The 26,583-nt window shown below is 37.9% G+C and overlaps 1 protein-coding gene across 3 annotated transcripts in view; it reads right to left on the bottom strand.

The window, feature by feature from the left end:
- Positions 1 to 26,583, bottom strand: part of AK5 (adenylate kinase 5) — a 264,423-nt gene that overhangs the window by 225,302 nt on the left and 12,538 nt on the right. For all 3 annotated transcript variants that reach the window (XM_043575316.1, XM_043575314.1, XM_043575315.1), the window contains exons 4-5: positions 24,013 to 24,182; positions 23,797 to 23,910 (exon numbers count right to left, since the gene is read on the bottom strand). In XM_043575316.1, the coding sequence (XP_043431251.1) occupies positions 23,797 to 23,910; positions 24,013 to 24,182 (284 nt within the window). The remainder of the gene's footprint in view (positions 1 to 23,796; positions 23,911 to 24,012; positions 24,183 to 26,583) is intronic.

Here is a 26,583-nt window from a genome sequence, read left to right as displayed (position 1 = left end):
CAGGAGTTGGACACTTAACCTACTGAGTCACCCAGGCACCCCTTAAGGTACATTTTAGAAATTGATGGTCTGGTAGCCATTATCAAATCCAGAGTAGCAAACTAAGCTGAGAGACTACCTAATGAAGTGACCAGCAGAACATGTGAAATCAGGACTCTTTCTGACAATCAGGAATAGTCTCTGTAGGTACCTCCACCTGACCCCACACTCCTTTAAATATAACCCCACTTTTATGAGGAGGGTAAAAGTTTTGTGTTTTTTTTTCCTATAAATATCTAATAAATGGATTAGTAGATTCAGGGATCTAGAACATGTGGAATGGGAATTCAAAGTGTTAAAACTCCAGTCTATATAGCACAATATGGCCCATCCTGGAGGCTTTCCATCTGGGATACACAGAGAATCATCATTGCTAATGATTACAGCACTCTGGACTCAGCTCCAGAATCCTTCTCAACATAGTAGGCCAGGGAGCCATTTGAATATAGTACACATGTTGAAGTCTTTTTGCCACTGCTGGCTTATACATATTAGCCAGGTGGTTCCATAAATCGTATGTGAAAATTTAGTCTCAGTCTCATTCTATAGCCATAATGAGTAACACACACACACACACACACACACACACACACACACACACCACACTCTCACACACTCAGCTGGATTTTCAGTGCTAAATAATATTTTTTATTAAAACCAATGAAGTTATTTCCCCAAATTGTTGACATCCACTTTTAATGTTCTACTCAGTGTTTTCAGTGGTAAATGGGTAATTAGTAAATGGGTAATTTTCCAAGGTTCTAGAAGACAATAGCTATTGTAAGATTGGGTCTTTTCAAATTGTGCTGGTGCCATTGAGTTGAAGCCAGACTTTCGAGTCTCTTTTGGCCACAGCAGCAGTTGCCTTCACCTTGGCCTTTCTGCTTGAACAGGGAGCCAGAGCCCTGAAGTATAATTATTCTAACAGGATATTTTTAGATTATCAGTTTAGTGCTTTGAAATGTATGAGTGATTTGGGTAAAAACAAATCTGAGCTGGAAACTCTTTCCAAATATTTCTCTCCTGCGTGTGTGTGTGTGTGTGTGTGTGTGTATTTCTATCTATAACTGTGTATATATTAACATACATACACATACATATATACTGCTTAAAAATAATACTAATTAGAATATTTGGTAGTTCAAGTAAAACAGTTGGATGAATTTTCAGAAGGCTTGCTATTAAATTTTAATAGAAAGCAAAGAACCATGCATATGGAAAGGCCCACCAGAGATTTTAAAACACTATCCATTTTGTTATTCACTCATTCATGTATTCATTCATTCAGTAAACACTGAATGTTTAATATGTGCGAAAATAATACTAAAGAATTCTTTAAAATTTCTGGACAAGAAAAATCAATGGTTGGCTCTAATAGTTTGCCCTCATGCTTAACAATTGGTACTTTTAAGGAAATTGTCTTCATATATGATTCAAAATTATTTTCTTAAATAGAAATACATTTACTCAGAAGAGAAGAACCAGAGAATATACTATTTATAAAACTCTTAGACATGCTTGGGAAACAGTTATGACGAGATGACTATGAAGACAAACAATGATTTTGAAGTAAACATCACAGAACTTGTAAAGCTAGATGTGACTTATCTTTTACAATGAACCCTTTGAGAAATTAAAAATTCATTTTAATGTGCTCTCTACTGTTCAAAATGCCTTTTGGATCTAACAGAGAGGTTTGTTTCAATGGTCAATCCCAGTCCTTTGAGCCTAGACTCATCCTTTTTTAGTGCTCAGGGAGACAATACAGTTTGGTAGAAAGAGCACTGGGCTTAGCAGTGTAGGCTGCTTATTCTAGCTCAGGTGTTTGAGTTACTTGCTCTTGCCCCCACATTAAGTAGATTTGTGAAATCCAGCCTGTCACTTAACTTCTCTGGGCTTCAGTTCTGTCATTTATAAAATGAGATCACTAGCCACCAAATTTTTTTGATTCAAAGATTGTTTTAAAGGTTTTTAAAAACAAACCCTAAGACTTTCCATGTTGTAAAAGCTGTACTTTTACTGTCAGCTGAGTGAGAAAATGATAATTTTGCCTGGTTTTGTTGGTCTCTGTAATGACTCAGCCACCTCCAGAGTCAGGGACCATCAGTTATGATATTCAGGATAAAGTACTCTCTAAAATTTGTGCTTCTATGAATCTGTACACTCATGGAGGGCATTATTTTAAGGATGAATGGGAAGTTATTTTTTGGCTATGACTCATGGGGAAAAAAAACCTGAGGACTACACCAGATGAAACACAATAATCAAAGGCTACTTATCACATTAGAACATTAGTTACTACCACTTTTCTGATGCAAACATAAGCATATTACCCTTTATCCCATCCTTATATATAGACAAGTACTAATGACTATGTATTAAAACAATGCTATTAAAAAAGATGTTACCCTTCTAAGTCAATATTTTAATAAGGAATTATCATGGGAAGTGAATTAAAACAATAAGCCAGAGGTGGCTCACCCTCTGTGTTCATTATACACAGAAATTTGTTGCTAGTATATAGGACTAAAATTGATTTGTACACTGACCTTGTATTCTGTGACCTTGCTAGATTTCTCAGTTTGGGTAGTCATTTTGTAGATTCCTTGGGATTTTTTTTTTAAACAATAATGGCATCCACAAGAACAGACAGTGTTACTTCTTCCTTTTCTATATTTATGTCTTTTATTTATTTTTCCTGTCTTAATGTGTTATTTAGAACATCATACAATGTTCATAGAAAAATTTAAAAATTTTTATGTTATTCTGATGAATTGACATTTTTATCACTATGAAATGTTCTTCTTTATCTTTGGTAATACTTGCTATCTTGTAGTCTACTTTATCTAATAACAGTTAAGTAGCTCCAGCTTTCTTATGTTTAGTATTTTCATGGTATATCTTTTTCTGTCCTTTATTTTTAACCTGTGTCATTATTTTTTTAAAAGCATCTCTCATAAAAATAAAGTATGTTTGTTTCTACTCAAATAATGGAAATACCAGCTGAATCTTTCTGAAAAGGTAGGGGTCCTTTTTAGTGTAAATATGACATTGTTTACTCATTTTAGAAACCCGGCATCTCTAACATTATTTTCTCATAACATGGGGCACATGTGTATACATATTTACTCTTCACAGAATGTAATGTGCTTATAGTCAGTGAGGCTAAATTGGTAGGATCTGAGAATAGCATCTTGGGCTTCCAAAATATATGACAGCCAGCTTAATTTGAATTTATATTTTTGGTAATTACTTAGGAGACTCAAATTATAACTGTATCTGCATTTTCTCAAGGAACTGGCCTTTTCTATTAGAGACATTAAGGGAATTGGGCCTGGAAATTAAGGAAACACAGTAGTTTATATGAGTGAATCACTGTGGAAAAAATGTAAGATGTTAACATTGGGAAAGCCTTTTGTCACTCCTCCTTATCAAGCATTCCAGAGAAATGAAACCAATGGATGCTGGCATAAAAGAACTAGGATATAGTTACTGAACAATTACTATATGCAGTGCATCGTAGGGTTATGAGGAAGACAAAAGTTGGTACAAGGCTCTCCACCTTAACAAATTTGTATTTGTGCTATATATTTTCCTTAGGCCTCTATAGCTCCATCTTCCACCATTCTCTCCCCAACTCTGTGCCTTGGGCTGCTCTTCTGGAACAAATCAATGGGGTCCCTTGCCCCCTAGCTTCCAGTTGGTTCTGGCCTATGGTGAGCATCAACAGACGATCCAACAAAGGGAAGAGTGGAAAGTCTGGATATTTATTCCCTTCGCTCTCATCCTGTGGGGGTCATCAGAGGCTGGCTACCTCTCTTCACTGAAGGTAAGGCTCCTGTGAGGAAGCTTTCTTCATATATCTGCTTCTTTTTCTGGGTTCAAGGAACTGCTTCCCCTTTTTGAATCTGTAGTCGAGGAAGGGTAACAGATCTTACTTTTACCAGCCTTGTGATATTGAACTAACTTTTGTAGTTTCCACAGGTCCTATGTACACCTTTTTGGTAGTTCCTTTATCAAGTGCTCTTCTGTTTAGCCTACCTGAGCATGCTACATCTTTCCTGTTGGAACCTGACTGACACAGCAATCTGATGAACTAACGGTTAACAATTTCAGGTACCATATGCTAACTGTCATATAAATGCTAAAGACAGTTACATATTTTGCTGAACAAGCTGAGAATGCAGAGAAATCTCCAAAGCTTGGGATCCTAAAGGAAACTGTCCAGAAGATGGTAAGATTTACCAAGCTGTAAAAAATTACTATCAAGGAGAGTCAAATAGAAAAGGGGCAAAGACGAAGTGTATTCAAGGGATGGCAGTAAGACCAACCAAGTCCAGCTCAGATCAGACTGCCTGGGGAATCTGCACAGAGACACAAGACCCTAATGACATTAATAATGAGAATACATCTTATGTGAAATTGCTCCCATTCTGAGGAATTTCTCTCCCGCTCAAGACAGGAAGGGTAAGATGAGTGAAGATGACATTATTGGGATAACTATGGATGTGCTCCAATTTCAGTAATTTAGTATTATTAGCAACAGCCTGCTTTCTCCATAACTATGGCAACATGCTATGACTGAGAACCTCTGCTGTGTGCACTTACACACTAAGTTGAAGTCTGCACTTTAGTGTGCTTAAGAATCAGCTTTGATAAAGGTTTTTCACTTGCTAACTTGCACATTCTTGGGTTCTACATAGAAGAAATTTTAATTCAGTAATTCTATGAAGGGACCTGAACAATCCACATTTTTAAAAAGGCATGGACTTCATTCTGATACAAACCATATAGGAAGAAACATGCTTGTGTATAATAACTGGAATAAAGAATTTTCAACCAAAAGAATGCATTAAGACAGTGGTCTTTTAGAAAGATTAATCCGGCCACAGGATACAATACAGACTGGGTATAGAGAGAATAAAGACAAGGAGGGTAGAAAAGGGAGGGCTCTAAAAGTTCACATAGATGGATGTGAGCACCTGGCCTGAGAAGACTAGGAGGAAAGGAAATGAAGAGAAGAGACAGATAGGAACAAAGTGAAGATTGAGAAGGTATTTCCTTACTGAGTGTTGTGGTGTGGTGGTTTAAAATACATCAAGTTTTTTGTGACACTCTCCCTACAAAAAAAATAGTGGATTCTTATTCTTTTCTCCTGTTTTCTATAAAAAACAGAAAGTAATGGGAATGATGTGTGGCTTTTGAAGCTGGGTTAGAAAAGGCAATCAGGCTTCCTTCTGGCTCTCTCGGGTTCCATGCCTTTGGAGCTCTGAGCTGCTGTGAAGTGCAGCCACCCTGAGGCCTCCATGTAGTGAGATAAGACGTGATGCCTGAGAAACTCCAGCTGTTCTAGAACTTCCCAAAGTAAGCATCAGACAGGAGAGTAAAGAAGCCTAACTCTGACCACTATTTAAATACAATGTCAAGAGGGGCGCCTGGGTGGTGCAGTCGGTTAAGCGGCCGACTTCAGCCAGGTCACGATCTCGCGGTCCGGGAGTTCGAGCCCCGTGTCAGGCTCTGTGTCTCCCTCTCTCTCTGCCCCTCCCCCGTTCATGCTCTGTCTCTCTCTGTCCCAAAAATAAATAAACGTTGAAAATAAAAAATTTTTTTAAATAAATAAATACAATGTCAAGAGAGGTCTTGAGTCAAAACCAGCCAGCTGAGCAGTTCTTGATTTCCTGATTCATAGAAAGCACATGAAATTATAACTATTGTTGTTTTAAGCCAATAAATAAATTTTGCATGATTTATTGTGTAGCAAAAGTATCTAGTTTACTAGATGACTCTGATTTTATCTTTCTATGAAATTTGGAAATTGTCTTTTCACTTTATATAGGACAGTTATAAAAACCTCAGCAGCCTTTTTACCTCAAATGGTCTTGTAGTCATAGCTCATCACAATAAAAATAAATGAATAGTTATCTAGTAATATATTCTCCATTTCAAAACCTAATTATTAAATAATTAGAAGCAAGCTTTTAAGCCAACAGTTCTAGGGGAAAACAACCACATTTCCTTTAATATTTTGCACAAAAGTACTAATGCTGAGAAAAAAATTTGTGTAATTAAAATTAAATTACTCCCCCTTAGGAGCAAATCAAATTTGTCCCCCTTAGGAACAGCAAATCAAATTATGTCTGTCAAATCAATTCACTAGGCAAGTCGGATGACAGCCCTCTGAGGATTGCTTTTCTTTTATCTCTAAGTTGTTGTGTTTTTTTTCAAGCCCTCTATCTAGCTGAGGATGTTTCATATATCCAATCTCAGTCATTCAAATTCAGAACTTAACTCTATGTTTAGACTCCTTTTACATGGCCAAGTTGAGGCTAAATGATAGATCCTAGAGGAAATCACAGCTAGAAAAAGAAAAACATTTCAAAATAGTTGTATATACCCGCTCCAGCAGGCCTCACCCTCCTTGATCCCACAACGTATGATAGGTAGAATTCTTAAGGTCTGTGTGCACTCATGGGCCCAACCCTCAGAAGCACAATTCCCCAGTCCTTTGTCTCTCACTCAAGAAGCCTGAGGGAATGCAAATGAGCAAGAGTGGCATGATTGTAGGGATAATCTTGGGTCCCTCACTTCCTTTAAAATCAATACTCCCAGGACAGCTGGGTGGCTCAGTCAGTTAAATTTCCTACTTGGGCTCGGGTCATGATCTTACAGTCTGTGTGGGGCCTGGAGCTGCTGCAGATTCTGTGTCTTCCTCTCTTTTTGTCCCTCCCTCCTTGTCTCTCAAAAATAAACATTAAAAAAAAAGTTTTTTAAATAAATACTCCCAAGCTCTGGTGAAAGCCAAGGTGTCTCGGGTCGCGGGCTTTAAAGTCCTCTCTCCATTACCTCTCCCATTTGACCATTCCACAATAACATGAGTAAAAATGCTTACTAATCACTAGGACTAAATATCAGTACTTCAACTCAGATCGTCATACCTCAAAACCACAAATAACACACCTCAGGAAACAAACTATGGTAAACTGCTGATTTAAACAAGTTTGAATTTGTGTTAAGTGATTACTTAAGTTATTTCCCAAATGATCTCTGAGTGTTACAAATCAGAAATATTTAATCCCTCGTCCATGCCACCTTTAGTGGGTTGCGGGCACTCCAGGAGGATAGCTGAGATGATGAACGGGAGTGCAGGGATCTTTTGTTTAAAGTATTTTTTTAGGGTCACTTGGGTGGCTCACTTGGTTAAGCTTCTGACTTAGGCTCAGGTCATGCTCTTGCACAGTTTGTGAGTTCGAGCCCCATGTCGGGCTCTGTGTCGACAGCTTGGAGCCTGGAGCTTGCTTTGGATTCTGTGTCTCCCTCTCTCTCTGCACCCCCCTGCCCCCTGCCTGCTCATGCTCTGTCTCTCTCTCAAAAATAAATAATAAAAAAATTATTAATAAAAAAAATAAATTATTTTTTTAATTGGTCAGGAAAAGAAATTAAGCTTCACAAGTATTTAATATTTAGACTGACAGTGTGGCCTGCACTATGTCAGACAGTCATGTCACCTACATAGGGTCTACATATATTTGTGAGGTTGTGTGTGTGTGTGTGTGTGTGATAAAACAATAATTAAAATCAGACACAGTTGAGACAAGTAGCACTGCAGGGTATGGACTCCAGTGCCTTGTAAGGCCCAGGCTGGTGATAACAAGAGTGACACACCAGCTGGAGTGGGAGTGAGGGACAGCCATGAAATAGATATCACCCGTGCTGTCTAATGACAGCAGCACTACCCAGGTGGAGAGACGTGAACTGGGAGCTGCTAAATCACTAAGGTTGCAAGACAAGGCAGAAACGGGATTTTTATCGTGAAATCTCCTAATTTTAGAATTTAGTACACATTTAAAAAGTTGTCTGCTGCCCACAGTCAGCTTGAGTTTGTGACCTCAAGGTTAAAGAAAGCTAGTGGTTTAGAATATCTGTAACCCCTCCTTTGAAATCCTAGCTCTGTGCACCTGCTGGTGGCCTCAGGCAAGTTACTTAACTTGTCAGAGCTTCTGCTTCCTTATCTGTAAAGTGGAATAACAATGGCTAGTGTTAGGAAGTAAAGTGATAGCATAATAAAAATCAATTATACAATATGCATATTCAAATGTAAGTTTCTAGAGACAATATACTTTGCTTGTACCAAAAACATAATCAAAAGTATAGGAGCAATGGAAACATCAGGCTAGCTGAACATCAAATGGTATCAATAAATACAACAGAAAGTGAACGGATCTTTCGGACATTTGGGTCACAGAAGCATAAAACACATACATATCTTTATTATACTTGGAAGAAAACCAACCAGCATTATCATCAAGGAAATTGTGCACAGGTCCCCAACAAGGCAACCACAGGCAACCAAAACATTCCTCACATGAAAATCACAAGCCTAGCTAGGAAAGGGAAGGAGGCAGCTCTGTGGGACCACTCTCAAGGAAGGAGAAACTGGCAGGAAAAATGGGTGAAATCAAAACAGGGTACACAGAATTGGGGAAGTTTGGTCTTGCTGAATTGTATAAAACCAAGATGCATACCGAGAACACCACTACTAATCTGTGGGCTTCCAAATGCTTCTGCCCCACAGTGTGAATGTCCACAACCTAGCTGACAGATTGCTGACATGGTTCCAGCCATTCTTAGCAGAAGAAAAATTTCTTTCAACAGAGTCTTAACTGGAACCTCAAAACATAAAATAAAAGCAGAGTTGTTCTGGGCTGCTTTAACACCTGAAGGTGGCCCCTACGGGCTCCATCAGTCAATTTGAAAAACAGCCCCTAGAAGGAACCAGAATGTCCTTTTACCTTCAAAACTTCTGGCACACAGGAGGGGAGAGCTAGTGAGAGCCCTTCTGCTGTATATAAATGTATGGAGTATTTATTCTCAACATGTCTAACAGTAATTAATAACCACTTCCTGTGGTTGAGTCGTTACTATGAGCCATACATTGTGCTAAGAACTATAGGTATGTGATCTTATTTCATCTTTACAGTAGCCCTCTGAGGTATTTTTATCCTCATTCTTCAAAGGAAAACACTGAGGCCTCTAGAGGGTTCATATTTCAGCCAAAAGCATAGTAAATTAGAGTCAAAACCCACTGTATTCTGTTGGCATTATAACCAACTCCACTGATTTATATGAAGGTGTGAGAAACTGAACTCATGATCACTTTGGAAGCAGTCCCTTGAGTCCTTCCTTTTCTGGATAATTCATGACATTAATAATTATTTTCCACTTCAAATCAACAAACACTTAAGAGAACCCAACAGGGGCGCCTGGGTGGCGCAGTCGGTTAAGCGTCCGACTTCAGCCAGGTCACGATCTCGTGGTCCGTGAGTTCGAGCCCCGCGTCGGGCTCTGGGTTGATGGCTCAGAGCCTGGACCCTGTTTCCAATTCTGTGTCTCCCTCTCTCTCTGCCCCTCCCCCGTTCATGCTCTGTCTCTCTCTGTCCCAAAAGTAAATAAACGTTGAAAAAAAAAAAAAAGAGAACCCAACATAGTAAAGGTATGTGCTAAATCAGTAGGGCAGGTGTGGGCATCATAGGGGTGGTAGAGGCGAGAAATAAAAAGAATAGAGGAAAGTTTACAACATGAATAGAAGCTTAACTATAGGAGAGATAGACAGACACACTCACTAACACAAACAAAAATTCCACAAATATCAACTGAGAATTGTTTGGGGGAAAAAAGTAGCTTATTTGTAATAGCAGCACACTAGGAACAAAACTAACAAAAAGTGTACAAGACTTTTCTATGGAAAACCACAATATTACCTACTGAAGATTCAACATAAAAGAAGACCTGAATAAATGAAATGATGGGGTAATGTTCATGGATGGGAAGATGTCAGTTCTCTGAAAATTAACCTATATGTAATCTACAGTGAAATTCAAATAAAATCTCAACAGTTTTTTTATGGGCCTGACAAATTGATTCTAAAATTTGTAAGAGTATATGTATAGGCATAGCCAACTTAGAAAGGAAGAAGGGGAACAGACTGCCCTTCAGGCATCAGGATATAACTTATAGTTTTTTGTTTGCAACTATGATATTGATGCAGAAAAATATAAACAGACAAAAGCAATAAGTAGGAAAACCATAGAGCAGACCCATGTCTACCCAGGAATAAGTCATTTCAATGAGGAAAATATATGCTAGGTAACAAGTAATCTTTGGACCACTGGATACATTTTTCATTTCCACTTAAAACCTATAATAAAATTCTATATTCACTTCAGACTATGCACAACAATTAACACCTGAACCTTCAAAACAAAATTAAAAATAACTAGAAAAATATAGAATATTTTTATGAGACTGCAAGGAAGTCTGTCTTTCTTAAGTCTTTTCTTAAGACTTAAATGTAAAAGCCAAAAAAAAAAATGCTGATAAATTTACCACATTAAAATTTAAAACCTCAGTAGGACAAAAGATAGGACATGATTCTATATGCTTCTCAGTCATGATTTAAAAAATATATAAATGGAAGAAAATATAATCAAGATACATAGCAAAGTATTGGTATCTAGAGTGTCCAAATCAATAATAAAAACTCAAACAATCCATCAGAAAAAAAGGTGCCAAGGTTATGTTTTGGCAAATCTCAAAAAAGGAGATACAAATAGCCAATAAACACATTTTAAAAACATTTCAGTTCACTAGGGATTTAGGAGAACACAAATCAAAAGAGCAATACAAAAACATTTCTAATCCATCAGGTAGCCTAAAATAAAAAAAAAAAATTTGAAATAAGTATTGGTTAGGTGTGGAGAATGGGAAAAAAGTAATCATAAGTTTATGGGACCACTTTTTAATATATTTTTAAAAATCTAAAATATAGATTTTAAACTACACACACACATACACACACACACTCCCTCTACTTTAGAAAATCCTTTTCTATAAATATTCTTGAGAGATCTTTTTGATACATGCAAAGGAGGATGGGTTCAAGGATGTTAGTCATAGTATTGTTGGCAATGACAGAAATTTTAAAGAAATCCAAATGTCTACTAATATGATACATTTAGAATATAACATTATGAAGCAGTTACAAGAATGAGCTAAGTCTGTTTGTTATCAACACAGATAGAACTCAAAAACAGAATGCACAGTGAAAAAAGCAAGTTAGGGGATGATATAAATAGCCCTGAGGAAATAGCAGTAGCAGGTCACTGTGAGAAACAGGAAGCAGTCTGGCATTTAGAATGTAAAAGTAGATACATAAAATTGGAAAATTAGCTGGGGCCAGATAGTTGAATGTATTATTTACTGTCATATTTATAAAACACTAGATTTAGTGTGGGCTTTCCTCCTCCATTTGCAACTGAGTTATTGGTTTCAGCACCACTGAGTTATTGGTTTCAGCTTTACTATTTGTAATAAATCTTCAGTACACAAATCTAGTGCAGAGGTTCATCCCATGAACTATGAAATTCTGCAACCTTTAAAAAATACTTTGCTTAGGCTTCCGCCTTGGACTCTGGGCTATCCAGCAAAATGTTGGCTACACTATATGTTCTCTTGGTGGTGGAAAAATCTTAGGCTTCCCATTCTTGCTCATCTTGATTCCTTCCCCCTCACTAATCTGTTATTTCACCAGATTGTATTTAGCAACATACAACAAGAAATAGATAAACCCTAGACAGAATTGACCAATTTGCAAACGGATGAAAAGAAGTTGTCTAGTAACTTAGATCTTACCAGGTTCAAAAAAATCAGCTGCTTCTATACCTACAAAGAGCAGAAGACAAGGCTATTGTCACTCAAAGGACTCCCATTAACACCCTCCCCAGCTATCCAAAAAAAGGGGACACACCCCTGAGGCAAAACTTAAATTAAGGATGCTGCCTATTGTTTTATATGGCTTCAAAGTAACTACCATCAAAATATCTGTACCTAGAAAAGAACTTTGAGTGTAGTTATCAGCACATGGAACTAACTGGAAGCAAAAAGAGCAGATGCTTACCAAACTTTTGAGGAAAGTTTTACCAAAGCAACCATAAGCCTAGCCAGAAAAAGCTTGTTTGTTCATTTGTTTTCAAATTAAGAATAGCTCCCAGGAGGAGCCAAGATGGCAGAACAGCATGGAAGTTTTGTGCGTGTCTTGCGTCCATGAAATACAGGCAGACCAACACTAAACCATCCTACACACCTAGAAAACTGATCTGAGGATTAACACAACAATCTGCACAACCTGAACCACAGAATTCAGCAGGTATGTAGCATGGAGAGCTGAACTTGGGGAGAGAGAAGCTGGTGGCAGGCAAGGAGCCTCCTTTGCAAGCGGAGAGAGGATGGAGACTAGGGCAGGGGAGAATACGGGGGAAAAGCACCCCTCCCCAAAAGCAGTTGGAGAGAAAGTGGAAAATTGGAAACAGCCGCAGGGACTAAACTAAAAAGGGAGAAAGGAGAGAGTTTAAATTCCATTAAGACTGTAAACAAGGGGAGCGCAAAGGCTGCAACTCTGCAGCTGGATACCTGGTGGTGCTCTGGTGGGAAGGGCAAATCCCCAGGAACAGAATGCGATCCAGGAGGTTCTCGGGCCACGTGGGGAAAAGAGGTTCCACTGTTGGAAGGACTTTTGATAGAGACTGTTGAAGCCACCTGGTCCCAGCAGACCCCAGAAAATGGCCACATTCGCTGGTGCTGGAACAAGGTCGTTAAGGGTGAAGCCTGGTGCCAGATGTGTGTTGCGATTTTCCATAATCCCTGAAACACTGCTGCTACACTGTCTCTCGAACTTTTTCTGGGGCAGGCTGGCACCTGGCCACAGTCTCCAGGCACCGGCAGCAGCAGGGTCCTGTGAACTTACCTGGGTGCGGCCGGCATTCAGCCATTGCTCAGTGAAGACCCTCCGCAGAGGGGCGGAACAGGTCAAAGCCGCAGTCCTTCACACATAAGGGGCCGGGGAAAACAGCCGCATCTGAGACAAAACTCGGGAGAGAGGTACTGCCTGGGGCCTGGTCACGGAGAGTGAAAAAGCGGGGAGAGGACAAGAGCTGAAAACAGGGGACGGGTGCGCGATCCAGAAGAACAGACTGGGTAGCGAGGGGCGCCATTTTCACCACTCCCACGCACGCGTATACGCACCTACAAGCCCCGCAACCATCCACCCCAGTAGGCTAGCAGCGCCATCTAGTGGAGAGCGGAGCTGTTACACTGAGTCCCGCCCAACTGGGCCAACTTCACTCTCCAAGAGCACAAGTCTCACCGCCGGCTTAGTTTATGGACTATAAAGTGCTACATAGACTGACTTCCAGGAAAAAAATGATGCAATTTCAGCCCTACTTCAATTTGTTAGCACGTTCATCTATTCAATTTTCTTTTTTTTTTCTTTTTCTTGAATACAGAAAAAATTCATTTTTATTTTCAATTTTTATTAAAAATATTCTTAATTTTTATTACTATATTTTTTAGTTTTGTGTAAATTTTTTCAAATTCCATTTTACTTCCATCGTTTTTTTTAGTCTACTTCAGTGTATTCACCTTTTCAAATTTTCAAACAATTTCCTTTTTTTCTTTCTTTTTCTTTTTTCTCTTTTTTGTTTTTCTTTTTCTTGAATGCAGAAAGAGAAAAACTTCATTTTTACTTTCAATCTCTATTAAAAATATTTTTCTTTAATTTTTATTACTATATTCTTTGCTTTTATATAAATTTTTTCAAATTCCATTTTACATCCATCATTTTTAGTCTACTACAGTGTATTCACTTTTTCAAATTTTAAACAATTTCTATTTTCTTTTTTATCTTTTTCGTTTCCTTTTTTCTTAAATACAGAAAAAGAAAAAAATCATACTTATTTTTAATTTTTATTAAAAATATTTTTCTTTAATTTTTTTCTACTATATTTTTTACTTTTGTGTATATTTTTTAAAATTCTATTTTTGCCCATAATCTCATTTAGTCTACTTCAGTGTATTCATTTTTTCAAATTCTCAAATGATTTCCTTTTCTTTTTTCTTCCCCCCCCCTTTTTTTCTCTAATCTGTCAAACCACTTTCAACACCCAGACCAAAACACACTGAGGATCTAGCATCATCTATTCGATTTTTGTGTGTGTGTGTGTGTAATTTTTAATTTTAATTTTTTTAATTTCAATTTTTCTACCTCATTAATTCCTTTTCTCCCTTCAAAATGGCAAAATGAAGGAATTCACTCCAAAAGAAAGGGCACGAAGAAACGACAGCCAGGGATTTAACCAACACAGATACAAACAAGATGTCTGAACCAGAATTTAGAATCACAATAATAAGAATACTAGCTGGAGTTGAAAATAGATTAGAATCCCTTTCTGCAGTAAAAAATAGCCACAATGAAATTAAAAATGCCATAACTGAGCTGCAATCACGGCTGGATGCAGTGGCGGCAAGGATGGATGAGGCAGAACAAAGAATTAGCAATACAGAGGACAAACTTATAGAGAATAATGAAGCAGAAAAAAAGAGGGAGATTAAGGCAAAAGAGCACAATTTAAGAATTAGAGAAATCAGTGACTCATTAAAAAGGAACAACATCAGAATCATAGGGGTCCCAGAAGAGGAAGAGAGAGAAACAGGGGTAGAAGGATTATGTGAGCAAATCATAGCAGAAAACTTTCCTAACCTGGGGGAAGACACAGACATCAAAATCCAGGAAGCACAGAGGACCCCCATTAGATTCAATAAAAACTGACCATCAACAAGGCATATCATAGTCAAATTCACAAAATACTCAGTCAAGGAGAGAATCATGAAAGCGGCAAGGGAAAAAAAATTCCTAACCTACAAGGGAAGACAGATCAGGTTTGTAGCAGACCTATCCACAGAAACTTGGCAGGCCAGACAGGAGTAGCAGGATATATTCAGTGTGCTGAACCAGAAAAATATACAGCCAAGAATTCTTTCTCCAGCAAGGCTGTCATTCAAAATAGAAGTAGATATAAAAAGTTTCCCAGATAAACAAAAATTAAAGGAGTTTGTGACCACTAAACCAGCCCTGCAAGAAATTTTCAGGGGGACTTTCTAAAGGGAGAAAAGATGAAAAAAAAAAAATATATATATATAAATACCAAAAGCAACAAAGATTAGAAAGGACCAGAGAACACCAACAGAAACTCCAACTCTACAAGCAACATAATGGCAATAAATTCGTATCTTTCAGTACTCACTCTAAATGTCAGTGGACTCAATGCTCCAATCAAAAGACATAGGGTAACAGAATGGATAAGAAAACAAGACCCATTTATATGCTGTTTACAAGAGACCCACTTTAGACCTAAAGACACCTTCGGATTGAAAATAAGGGGATGGAGAAACATCTATAATGCTAATGGTCAACAAAAGAAAGCCGGAGTAGCCACACTTATATCAGACAATCTAGACTTTAAAATAAAGACTGTATCAAGAGATGAAGAAGGGCATTATATCATAATCAAGGAGTCTATCCACCAAGAAGACCTAACAATTGTAAACATTTATGCACCAAATGTGAGAGCACCCAAATATATACATCAATTAATCACAAACATAAAGAAACTCATCGATAGTAATGCCATAATAGTAGGAGACTTCAACATCCCACTCACAGCCATGGACAGATCACCTAATCAAAAAATCAACAAGGAAACAATGGCTTTGAATGACACACTGGACCAGATGGACTTAACAGATATATTCAGAACATTTCATCCTAAAGCAGCAGAATATACATTCTTCTCCAGTGCACATGGAACTTTGTCCAGAATAGAACATATACTGGGACACAAATCATCCCTAAGTAAGTACAAAAAGATTGAGATCATACCATGCATATTTTCAGACCACAACGTTATGAAACTCGAAATCAACCACAAGAAAAAGTTTGGAAAGGTAACAAATACTTGGAGACTGAAGAACATCCTACTAAAGAATGAATGGGCTAACCAAGCAGTTAAAGAGGAAATTAAAAGTATATGGAAGTCAATGAAAATGATAACACCACAACCCAAAACCTCTGGCACACAGCAAAGGCGGTCATAAGAGGAAAGTATATAGCAATCCAGACCTTCCTAAAGAAGGAAGAAAGATCTCAGATACACAACCCAACCTTACGCCTTAAGGAGCTGGGAAAAGAACAACAAATAAAACCCCAAACCAGCAGAAGACAGGAAATAATAAAGATTAGAGCAGAAATTAATGCTATCGAAACCAAAAAAACCAGTAGAACAGATCAATGAAACCAGAAGCTGGTTTTTCAAAGAATTAACAAAATTGATAAACTACTAGCCAGTTTGATCAGAAAGAAAAAGGAAAGTACCCAAATAAATAAAATCAAGAATGAAAGAGGAGAGATCACAACCAACAGAGCAGAAATAAAAACAATAATAAGAGAATATTATGAGCAACTGTATGACAATACGATGGGCAATCTGGAAGAAATGAACAAATTCCTAGAAACATATACATTACCAAAACTGAAACAGGAAGAAATAGAAAATTTGAACAGACCCATAACCAGTAAGGAAATCGAATTAGTAATCAAAAATCTGCCAAAAAACAAGAGTCCTGGGCCAGATGGCTTTCCAGGGGAATTCTACCAAACATTTAAGGAAGAGTTAACACCTATTCTCTTGAAGGTATTCGAAAAATAGAAATGGAAGGAAAACTTCCAAACTCTTTCTATGAAGCCAGCATTACCTTGATTCTAAAACCAGACAGAGACCCCACTAAAAAGGAGAACTACAGACCAATTTCCCTGATGAACATGGATGCAAAAATCCTCAACAAGATATTAGCCAACTGGCTCCAACAATACGTTAAAAAAATTATTCACACGACCATTGGGATTTATGCCTAGGATGCAGGGCTGGTTCAATATCTGCAAAAAAATTAATGTGATTCATCACATCAATAAAAGAAAGGACAAGAACCATATGATCCTCTCAAAAGATGCAGAGAAAGCATTTGACAAAATACAGCATCCTTTCTTGATAAAAACCCTCAAGAAAGTAGGGATAGAAGGAGCATACCTCAAGAACATAAAATCCATATGTGAACGACCCAACGCTAATATCATCCTCAATGGGGAAAAACTGACAGCTTTCCCCCTAAGGTCAGAAACAAGACAGAGGTGTCCACTCTCGCCACTGTTATTCAACATAGTATTGGAAGTCTTAGCCCCTGCAATCAGACAACACAAAGAAATAAAAGGCATCCAAATCGGCCAGGAGGAGGTCAAACTTTCACTCTTCGCAGATGACATGATACTCTATATGGAAAACCCAAAAGGTTCTACCAAATAACTGCTAGAATTGATCCATGAATTCAGCAAAGTTGCAGGATATAAAATCAATGCACAGAAATTGGTTGCATTCCTATACACCAACAATGAAGCGACAGAAAGAGAAATCAAGGAATCGATGCCATTTACAGTTGCACAAAAAAACATAAAATACCTAGGAATAAATCTAACCAAAGAGGTGAAAAATCTATATGCTGAAAACTATAGAAAGCTTATGAAAGAAATTGAAGAAGATGCAAAAAAATGGAAAAAGATTCCATGCTCCTGGATAGGAAGAACAAATATTGTTAAAATGTTGATACTACCCAAAGCAATCTACATATTCAATGCAATCCCTATCAAAGTAACACCAGCATTCTTCACAGAGCTAGAACAAATAATCCTAAAATTTGTATGGAACCAGAAAAGACCCCGAATAGCCAATGTGATTTTGAAAAAGAAAACCAAACAGGAGGATCACAATCCCAGACTTTAAGCTATACTACAAAGCTGTAATCATCAAGACAGTATGGTACTGGCACAAGAACAGACACTCAGATCAATGGAACAGAATAGAGAACCCAGGAATGGACCCACAAACGTTTGGCCAACTAATCTTTGACAAAGCAGGAAAGAATATCCAATGGAATAAAGACAGTCTCTTCAGCAATTGGTGCTGGGAAAACTGGACCACTTTCGTACCCCATACACAAAAGTAAACTCAAAATGGATGAAAGACCTAAATGTAAGACAGGAAGCCATCAAAATCCTCGAGGAGAAAGCAGGCAGAAACCTCTTTGACCTTGGCCACAGCAACCTCTTACTCAACACATCTCCAGAGGCAAGGGAAACAAAAGCAAAAATGAACTACTGGGACCTCATCAAAATAAAAAGCTTCTGCACTGCGAAGGAAATAATCAGCAAAACTAAAAGGCAACTGACAGAATGGGGGAAGATATTTGCAAACGACATATCAGATAAAGGGTTAGTATCCAAAATCTAGAAAGAACTTCTCAAACTCAACACCCAAAAAACAAATAATCCAGTGAAGAAATGGGCAAAAGACATGAATAGACACTTCTGCAAAGAAGACATCCAGATAGCCAACTGACACAAGAAAAATGCTCAACATCACTCATCATCAGAGAACTACAAATCAAAACCACAATGAGATACCACCTGACACCTGTCAGAATGGCTAACACGAACAACTCAGGCAACAACAGATGTTGGCGAGGATGCAGAGAAAGAGGATCCCTTTTGCATTGTTGGTGGGAATGCAAGCTGGTGCAGCCACTCTGGAAAACAGTATGGAGTTTCCTCAAAAAACTAAAAACAGAACTACCCTACAACCCAGCAATGGCACTTCTAGGCATTTATCCATGGGATACAGGTGTGCTGTTTTGAAGGGACACATGCACCCCCATGTTTATAGCAGCACTATCAACAATAGCCAAAGTATGGAAAGAGCCCAAATGTCCATAGATGGATGAATGAATAAAGAAGATGTGGTATACACACACACACACACACACACACACACACACACACACACACACACAATGGAGTATTACTTGGCAATCAAAAAGAATGAAATCTTGCCATTTGCAACTACGTGGATGGAATTGGAGGATATTATGCTAAGTGAAATTAGTCAGTCAGAGAAAGACAAAAATCATATGACTTCACTCATATGAGGACTTTAAGAGACAAAACAGATGAACATAAGAAGGGAAACAAAAATAATATAAAAACAGGGAGGGGGACAAAACAGAAGAGACTCATAAATATGGAGACAAACTGATGGTTACTGGAGGGGTTGTGGGAGGGGGGTGGGGTAAATGGGTAAGGGGCACTAAGGAATCTACTCCTGAAATCATTGTTGCACTATATGCTAACTAATTTGGATGTAAATTTAAAAAAAGAAGAAAAAAAAAAAAAAGAATAGCACCCAAGGAGGGCACAGTCTCAATACGTCACTGTCATATAGCCACACTGCTTAATGGACAAGAAGAATTTTTCAGAAGCCAGCAGCTTCAGAAGAACCAGGAGTTGAAAATGGGCTAACCCAGGAAAGGATTTGTTATATGCTATGATTCAGTGACTACCATATACACAGCCAAAATTCCCTTTTCTGAATAGGAGCCTTTATTTCACTTCTCCTGGTCTTGTTCTTCCACTCTTTATTGGTGGCAGGGAGGGAAGACAACTTGATGTTTAGTCTGTAAGTGGCTGAAGAGTCTAATCTGGACTTAATGGAGAGAACTGTACATCAACTAGAGATTCTTGACTTTTGATCTAGATGGTGGGACCCTGGTTATTTTCCTTGGGGAGCAAGTGAGTACACTCTATGTGTAGGAAGAAAAGAGCATGCCAACATTTGAATGGCCAGAGAGGCAAACTGTGGCAGAAGCTGCTAGTTAGTTCTCCAATGTTCCATAGGAATAAAACTGTAGCCAGGCACCTGGCTGACCAGCTGGATTATATTTCCCAGCCTGCCTTGCAATTACAACATGCCTAACGAAATTCTTAACAATGCTATGTGAGCAGAAATGGTAGATGCCACTATCCAGATCTGGGACTTCAGACCTTCAGACCTTCATATTCTCTTCCCTTCACATGCCATTTGGAAGCCATATGTGGTGACAACCCTGCTTCGACCATACGAATGATGACAGTGTCCCAGGAGATGGCAGAACAACAACTTGGAAGGAACCATGGTCCCTAAATGACCTCAAGGAGAAAAGCTGCCCAGTCAATCTGGACTGTTCACATCGACACCATTCCCTAGGAGAAAAAATACACTTCTTTGTCCTATATGCCACTTAAGTGTTAGTTTTTTTTTTTTAATTTGTTTGTTTGTTTTTTTTACAATGGTAAGACCATTGCTAGTATATGGCTGAAATTGGAAATCCATGTCTTCCTATACCCTGGACCTGTGAGGAAGTCTTGGGGGAAACTTCTGCACACCTGTGTATACATGTCCACATGCACACACAAAAAATAGCTGGTTAAAGAAAAAATTTGAAGAGTTGTGGTATAATGAAAATATATATTTAGTCTTTGTCCCTAATTCCTGGCACAGAGCTTCTAAAACCTTCAGAATTTCCTGAGTGCTAGTAGCATCTTTTGTTGTTCATAATGAACAGCTTCTGACCATACCTGAATCTAAGCTAATAAAGTGATTCTGGGCAGGGCCCAAAATAGTGTCAGGATGGGGATTTGTTGGCAGAGAGATCAAAATGATATTAGAAGGTGGGAACTTTCAACACCACTCCTTGATCTCTAGGAAGGAGGTTAAAGACAGGGTTAGAAAAATTCTTCAACAATTAACTTTGGGGAGCTTTTGAGCTGGTGAACATGTTGAAGTGCTGGGTGGGGGGTGATGCACCCAGATAGAACATGGAAGTTCTACATTCACAAACCCACACCATGCCCTACACATCTCTTCCATTTGGCTGTTCCTGAGTTGTACCTTTATAATAATCCCCTACATGTATGTAAAGCATTTTCCTGAGTTGGCATCAAAACTGACAAGGGTGTTGTGGGAACCCCAGAATTTGTAGGTGATCGGACAGAAGTACAGGTGGCCCTTGGACCTTGTGTCTGACCTCTGAAGTTCAGGCAGTCTCATGGGACTGAGCACTTAACCTCTAAGGTCCATACTAACTTGGATATTTAGCATCAGAGTTGAATTCAATTATCAGATATCTCGTTGGTATTGAGGTCTGGAGAACTGGTATGGAAAATCTGCACACGTTTGGTGTCAGAAATGATACCAGAAAAAAAAAGACACCACAAGAGCTCACGCCTACATAGGACATGGAATAATCAGGGCTGACCCTAACAGTTTGCTTTACATAAACACCTTAAGCTTTGCCTCTACACCCTCTGAACTCTGGCAGCTCAGTCATGGGGGCATCAACCTCAGCACAACTGTTCTGCTTATAGAGGTCAAGATCCTCTAGACTATTACAATGCCAACCTAAGAAAGATGTTAAATTGGACTTTTCCAGCCTCAAATGTATGGTTGAGAACAGTAAATGCAAGTGACTGCATATTCTACAGAGAGATACCTGACTGTCCTATAGAACTTCCTAACAGGTGTCCCCGACCAGTATTGTGATGCTTGGCCCATCACCTGATGCTGTATGAGAGAAGGTGGAGATAGGTCAGGTATCCAGAGAGTTGCTGGAGAGTTATGTATTTCTCGCCCCTTGCCCACTACCGGCCCCACCATAAGCCACAATGGGGAGAATTTCAGGAGTCTGAGACATCACTTTGGGTTTCTGAGGCTGAATCAGGCCCAAGCAGATATATGTTAAACTGAATAAAAAACTGAAATTTTTATTTTATATTGGACTGGGTTTTTTTATTAAATTTTTTTTCCCAGCTTTACTGAGATGTAATTGTGGTCTGGGCTTTTTAATACCAGAAAGCAACACTATCTGTTAATATTTTAAAGTGACCAGGAGAGCTTTGAGGTCTGCCTGAGTTATTATTCAAGGGAGACGAGAGAGATTCACAGGATATTTGAAAGGCAATAGAGAGAAAAAAATCAAGAAGCTTTTTCTGCTTGTGGCTGCCAAACGCATGTCATTCAATACATAGTTTGAGTGGCTTTGAGTGGGAATGCCTGCCTGGCTATCATGCTTCCACCAATAGCCAAGAATCATGCAGAACGGCTGCCATAGCACCCATTTTCAACAGCAACATCAGGTGACACAACAGCAACAACGAAAAAATTGATTTTTCTAGTTTTTCTCTTGTCAGGGATGGAGCAATTAGACCAAGCCCTTAAACTGAGAAAGCATCAGAGGTCCTGGACTACTGTGGGGAGAGGAAAGCCTGAAGAGGGGAGAAAGACACTCCAGCACAACAGATGTCCCCAAACAGTCAACCTGAATATTCAAAGAGAGGCTTTATGAAGCTGTCTTCTGGCCTTGAACTGCCTAAATCCATACTTCTTTTATATAATACATAAATTTACATCTTATTTGACTTTGCATCCTCTGATATAATATCTGTAATATGTTTAAAAGCCTATTTAAATAAGTAAGAAAAGATAAACAAGTTCAGACACAAAATAGGCAAAGGAAAGCAGATGATTCACACAAGAAATACAAATGGTCAGTAGAGTATCTGAAAATATACTTTAGTAGTAACTTAAGAAATGTACATTTAAAAACTGAAAGACTACTGTTTCTTACTTATCAGGTTGGCAAAAATCTTAAATATGAATTGTATCCAGTTGGAAAGGGTCTGGAGAAATTTACTCTCGCTCAATATTGATGGGACTATAACTTAGAAAAAACTTTTTGGAGGACCATTTGGAAACAGCCATGAAAAATTTTAAATGCATTTCTATATGACCATACACACATGTACACACATGGGTGTGTGTGTGTTTAACATACAGAATATGGCCTAGATGGATATATAACAAGCTTTATAGTATTTCTATTTCTCAGGAGAGAATGGAAGTAGGGTATGGAATGGAAGTAGGGTATCAATGGACGTTTACTTTTTTTAAAAATTTTTTTCATGTTTATTTATTTTTGAGAGAGAGAGACAGAGTGGGAGCCGGGGAGGGGCAGAGAAAGAGGGAGACACAGAATCTGAAGCAGGCTCCAGGCTCTGAGCTGTCAGCACAGAATGTGACGCGGGGCTCGAACCCACAAACTGTGAGATCATGACCTGAGCCGAAGTCGGATGCTTAACCGACTGAGCCACCCAGGCACCCCAATGGACGTTTACTTTTTTTTTTTTTCAATATATGAAATTTATTGCCAAACTGGTTTCCATACAACACCCAGTGCTCATCCCAAAAGGTGCCCTCCTCAATACCCATCACCCACCTCCCCTCCCTGCCACCCCCCCTGGACGTTTACTTTGTACACCAGGACTTAACATTTTGATGACCACATGTTATTTTTGTAATTAAAATTTTTATATGAAAAATCAATCACCTTGGCTTTTCAAAGAGTAAATATACAAAGTATTTTAAGTGATTTATTTCCCTTAAAGATATATGTATTAGGTTTTGAGCGTGCATAGTCTACTGAAATTTGTGTAAATTTGGGCAAACTGAACCCTACCTTGTAATAGGTATGTGGTTTAGTATTTTACACCCCAGTGAAGAGGGCTTCCTTATTTAGTAACAATGTAGATATAGGGTGATGTTTTATTTTTGCTGGGCAGTATGGAACAAGCTTGTTTTAAGTAATTAAAGATTTTAAAAGATCTTAGAAAAAGTATTTTGAAATAAAATTTAGAGAGATTTGCATTTTTTAATAAAAATAACAAATTCTATTATTAGTTTATATCTCTTCTTTTTTGGGAGAGACCGTCTCCAATTTTTAGGCATGACTGCCAAGGAAATGACCTTCTGCCAACCCATACTGGGTACTTGCCTGTCTGAAGACCAGAATTCACTCAGAATAACAGCACATCTTCCAAGAAATCTTTTTTTTTTTTAACCTCAAAATTTTATACAAAAGTAGGTCATTTAAAATATAAAAAGACATTCTTACTTGGTCCTCAAAAGATAGAGCCTGGGCAACATCTCTTGGAAATCCATCGATAACAATGCCCTCTTCATCAGGTATTTGCATCAATTTCTGTTTTATCTCTGTAATTGTTGTTTCCTTTTATAAATAAAAAAATATAAAAAACCACAGTTAGTTAAACTTGCACTCACAACTGGTATAAAAATCTTTGCAGAATAGAAACAAATTACACAGCAATACCTGTGGGGCCAATTCTCCAGTTGTAATTATTTTGGCAATAAGACTCCATTTCCTATTGCTGCTGGTACTGTGGATCTTCTTTCTCAGTAATTCTCCCACCGAAATGTATTGGAATCCATAACGTTCTGCGATTTTCAAACTTTGAGTACCCTTTCCACTTCCTGGACCACCTACCATTTAAAACAGGCAACATTGTGACCTTCTGATACAATAAGAAACTCCTTTTTGTACAACTAACTCCACCTTGAGATGCAGAATCTAGATCATAGTAGCAGGGTGGGCAACTTTACACCTGTGCCATTCTCAGCATTAACCTCTAAACGCAGAGCAAGTATAGACTTAGCCAAGGAAAGCACAGAATTATGATCAACTTTATTAGATGAAAAAGACACCTTTTCCTTCACCTATTTTAGTAGATAACTAATTTAGAAAATTGGGCAATGCATTTAAAAGAAATAATTTCTTGGTCTTCTATGTGAAAATCTCATCTTTTTTCCCTCTCTAATCAAAGAAAAACCTAAGAGATACAAGAGACAATGATCAAAATAACAGAAATGTGTTCGGTGCCAACAAGGAGCGACATTTAGTGAAATGTAACAATTATTTTTCAAACCAATATTGGTTTGACACAACTTATTTAAAATTTTTTAAAAATTTTTTTTTCAACGTTTATTTATTTTTGGGACAGAGAGAGACAGAGCATGAACGGGGGAGGGGCAGAGAGAGAGGGAGACACAGAATCGGAAACAGGCTCCAGGCTCCGAGCCATCAGCCCAGAGCCCGACGCGGGGCTCGAACCCACGGACTGCAAGATCGTGACCTGGCTGAAGTCGGATGCTTAACCGACTGCGCCACCCAGGCGCCCCTTAAAAATTTTTTTAACTCTGTTCCTGTGTCTCCTTGCTTCATCTCCTTTAAATTCCAAAGAAGTTTTATGCGATGAATATGCAGAGTGGATGGAATAGGTCCTTAGAACAACTTCATAGAGCTCATGATAATTTTGATTGCGTGATACATTAGTATGAGATAATTAACATTTTGCAACCTTACTCAATACTAATCATTGGTAATCATCATTTATTTTTTAGAAGCTTAAGTACTAAAATAATTATAAAATATATACCTCAGATTTTATTTCCAATCACATTAGATTAATTTATATTTCCAAACAACCTAGACTGACTGGAATCTAAAGTCTGAACAAATTTCTAAATAAAGCACATAGCAATCAGCACAGTCTGATTTTGATTTATTACTTCTTGATGATTATCAAAATGAAATATTTTCAAGTACTTAAGCATAAGTTATTGATGGTAGACAAAATGTTTTTAAAGGTCAACGTCTAATAAGTAATGAACTGTTTTGGTAATATTCACTGAAAATAATTATAATTTATTAAGCAATATTGAAAATAAAAATTCAATAGAAAAGTGAGTTGATATTTTCCCTACTAATTCAATATGTCAAGTTTTGGCAGGGATTAGAAGTCATTTAATACATAATTACTTAGTGATTAATTTGTGCAAATAATGTAAGTAAAAAAGGACAGGTGTTTTGTTTTTTATAAGAGGGGTTCTGAGTGGGTAGACTTGCCTGTCCAGGGCTTATTTCCTCTTTAAAAATTTTAAAGTGCAGGGGCGCCTGAGTGGCTCAGTCGGTTAAGCATCCGACTTCAGCCCAGGTCATGATCTCGCAGTTTGTGAGTTTGAGCACCGCGTCGGGCTCTGTGCTAATAGCTCAGAGCCTGGAACCTGGTCTCCCTCTCTATTTGCTCCTCCTCTGCTCACACTCTGTCTGTCTGTCTCTCTCTAAAAAAATAAACATTAAAAAATTTTTTTTAATGCAGAATTCTAAGATCAACTAATGAGAATCATTTCTTAACACCCATACCAACTAATGTACGGCTTTCACTTTTTTATTGCTTTATGAACCTTAGGATAGGAATTTGTTTACATTTTTAACCACTCCCTTTCTAAGAAACTCTAAATCTTATCCTATTAGATTTAATATTATGAACTACTCCTAAATTAAATTCATTACTTTGTAAAATTTTGGTTATCTGTGCCAAGAAGGCTAACTGTAAAAAAAAGTCTGCATCACCAGAAGGGAAATTTTCTTTATTTGAATGTAACACCATGTGGGTATCTGTACCTCTTCCACTCCTTTTTTAGGCTAGTACTAATAAAAATTTGTAAGATTCAGGTACAATTATTTTATAATTTCTCAAAAGTCATAAAATTGCCCCAATTTTCTCAGATGGATTTGGCTTTTCCTTTCTTGTAATATCTCAATGCTCTAAAAGTTATTTACACTCATTGGTTCTGCATCATTCTTGGAATACATAAAACTTTATAGTGTATAAGTGTAAAACCAGAATCACACTTGTGGGAAGCAAATTGATTTTACTGAGTAAAAAAGATCTGTGGAGTTCTTCAAAGCGGAGGAGGTTTGAAGCATTTATATCTTCTTCAAAGATCTTAGTTTACTGAAATATTTTAGTCATTTTCATATAAGATTCGCAATACAGAAAAAATTCACATATGTGTTGTTTTACTCGAGAGCATTTTGGTA

The sequence above is a fragment of the Prionailurus bengalensis genome, chromosome C1, assembly GCF_016509475.1.
Source record: "Prionailurus bengalensis isolate Pbe53 chromosome C1, Fcat_Pben_1.1_paternal_pri, whole genome shotgun sequence".
NCBI lineage: Eukaryota > Metazoa > Chordata > Mammalia > Carnivora > Felidae > Prionailurus > Prionailurus bengalensis.
Note: the sequence above shows the minus strand (reverse complement) of the source record. Positions and strands in the feature narration are given on the sequence as shown.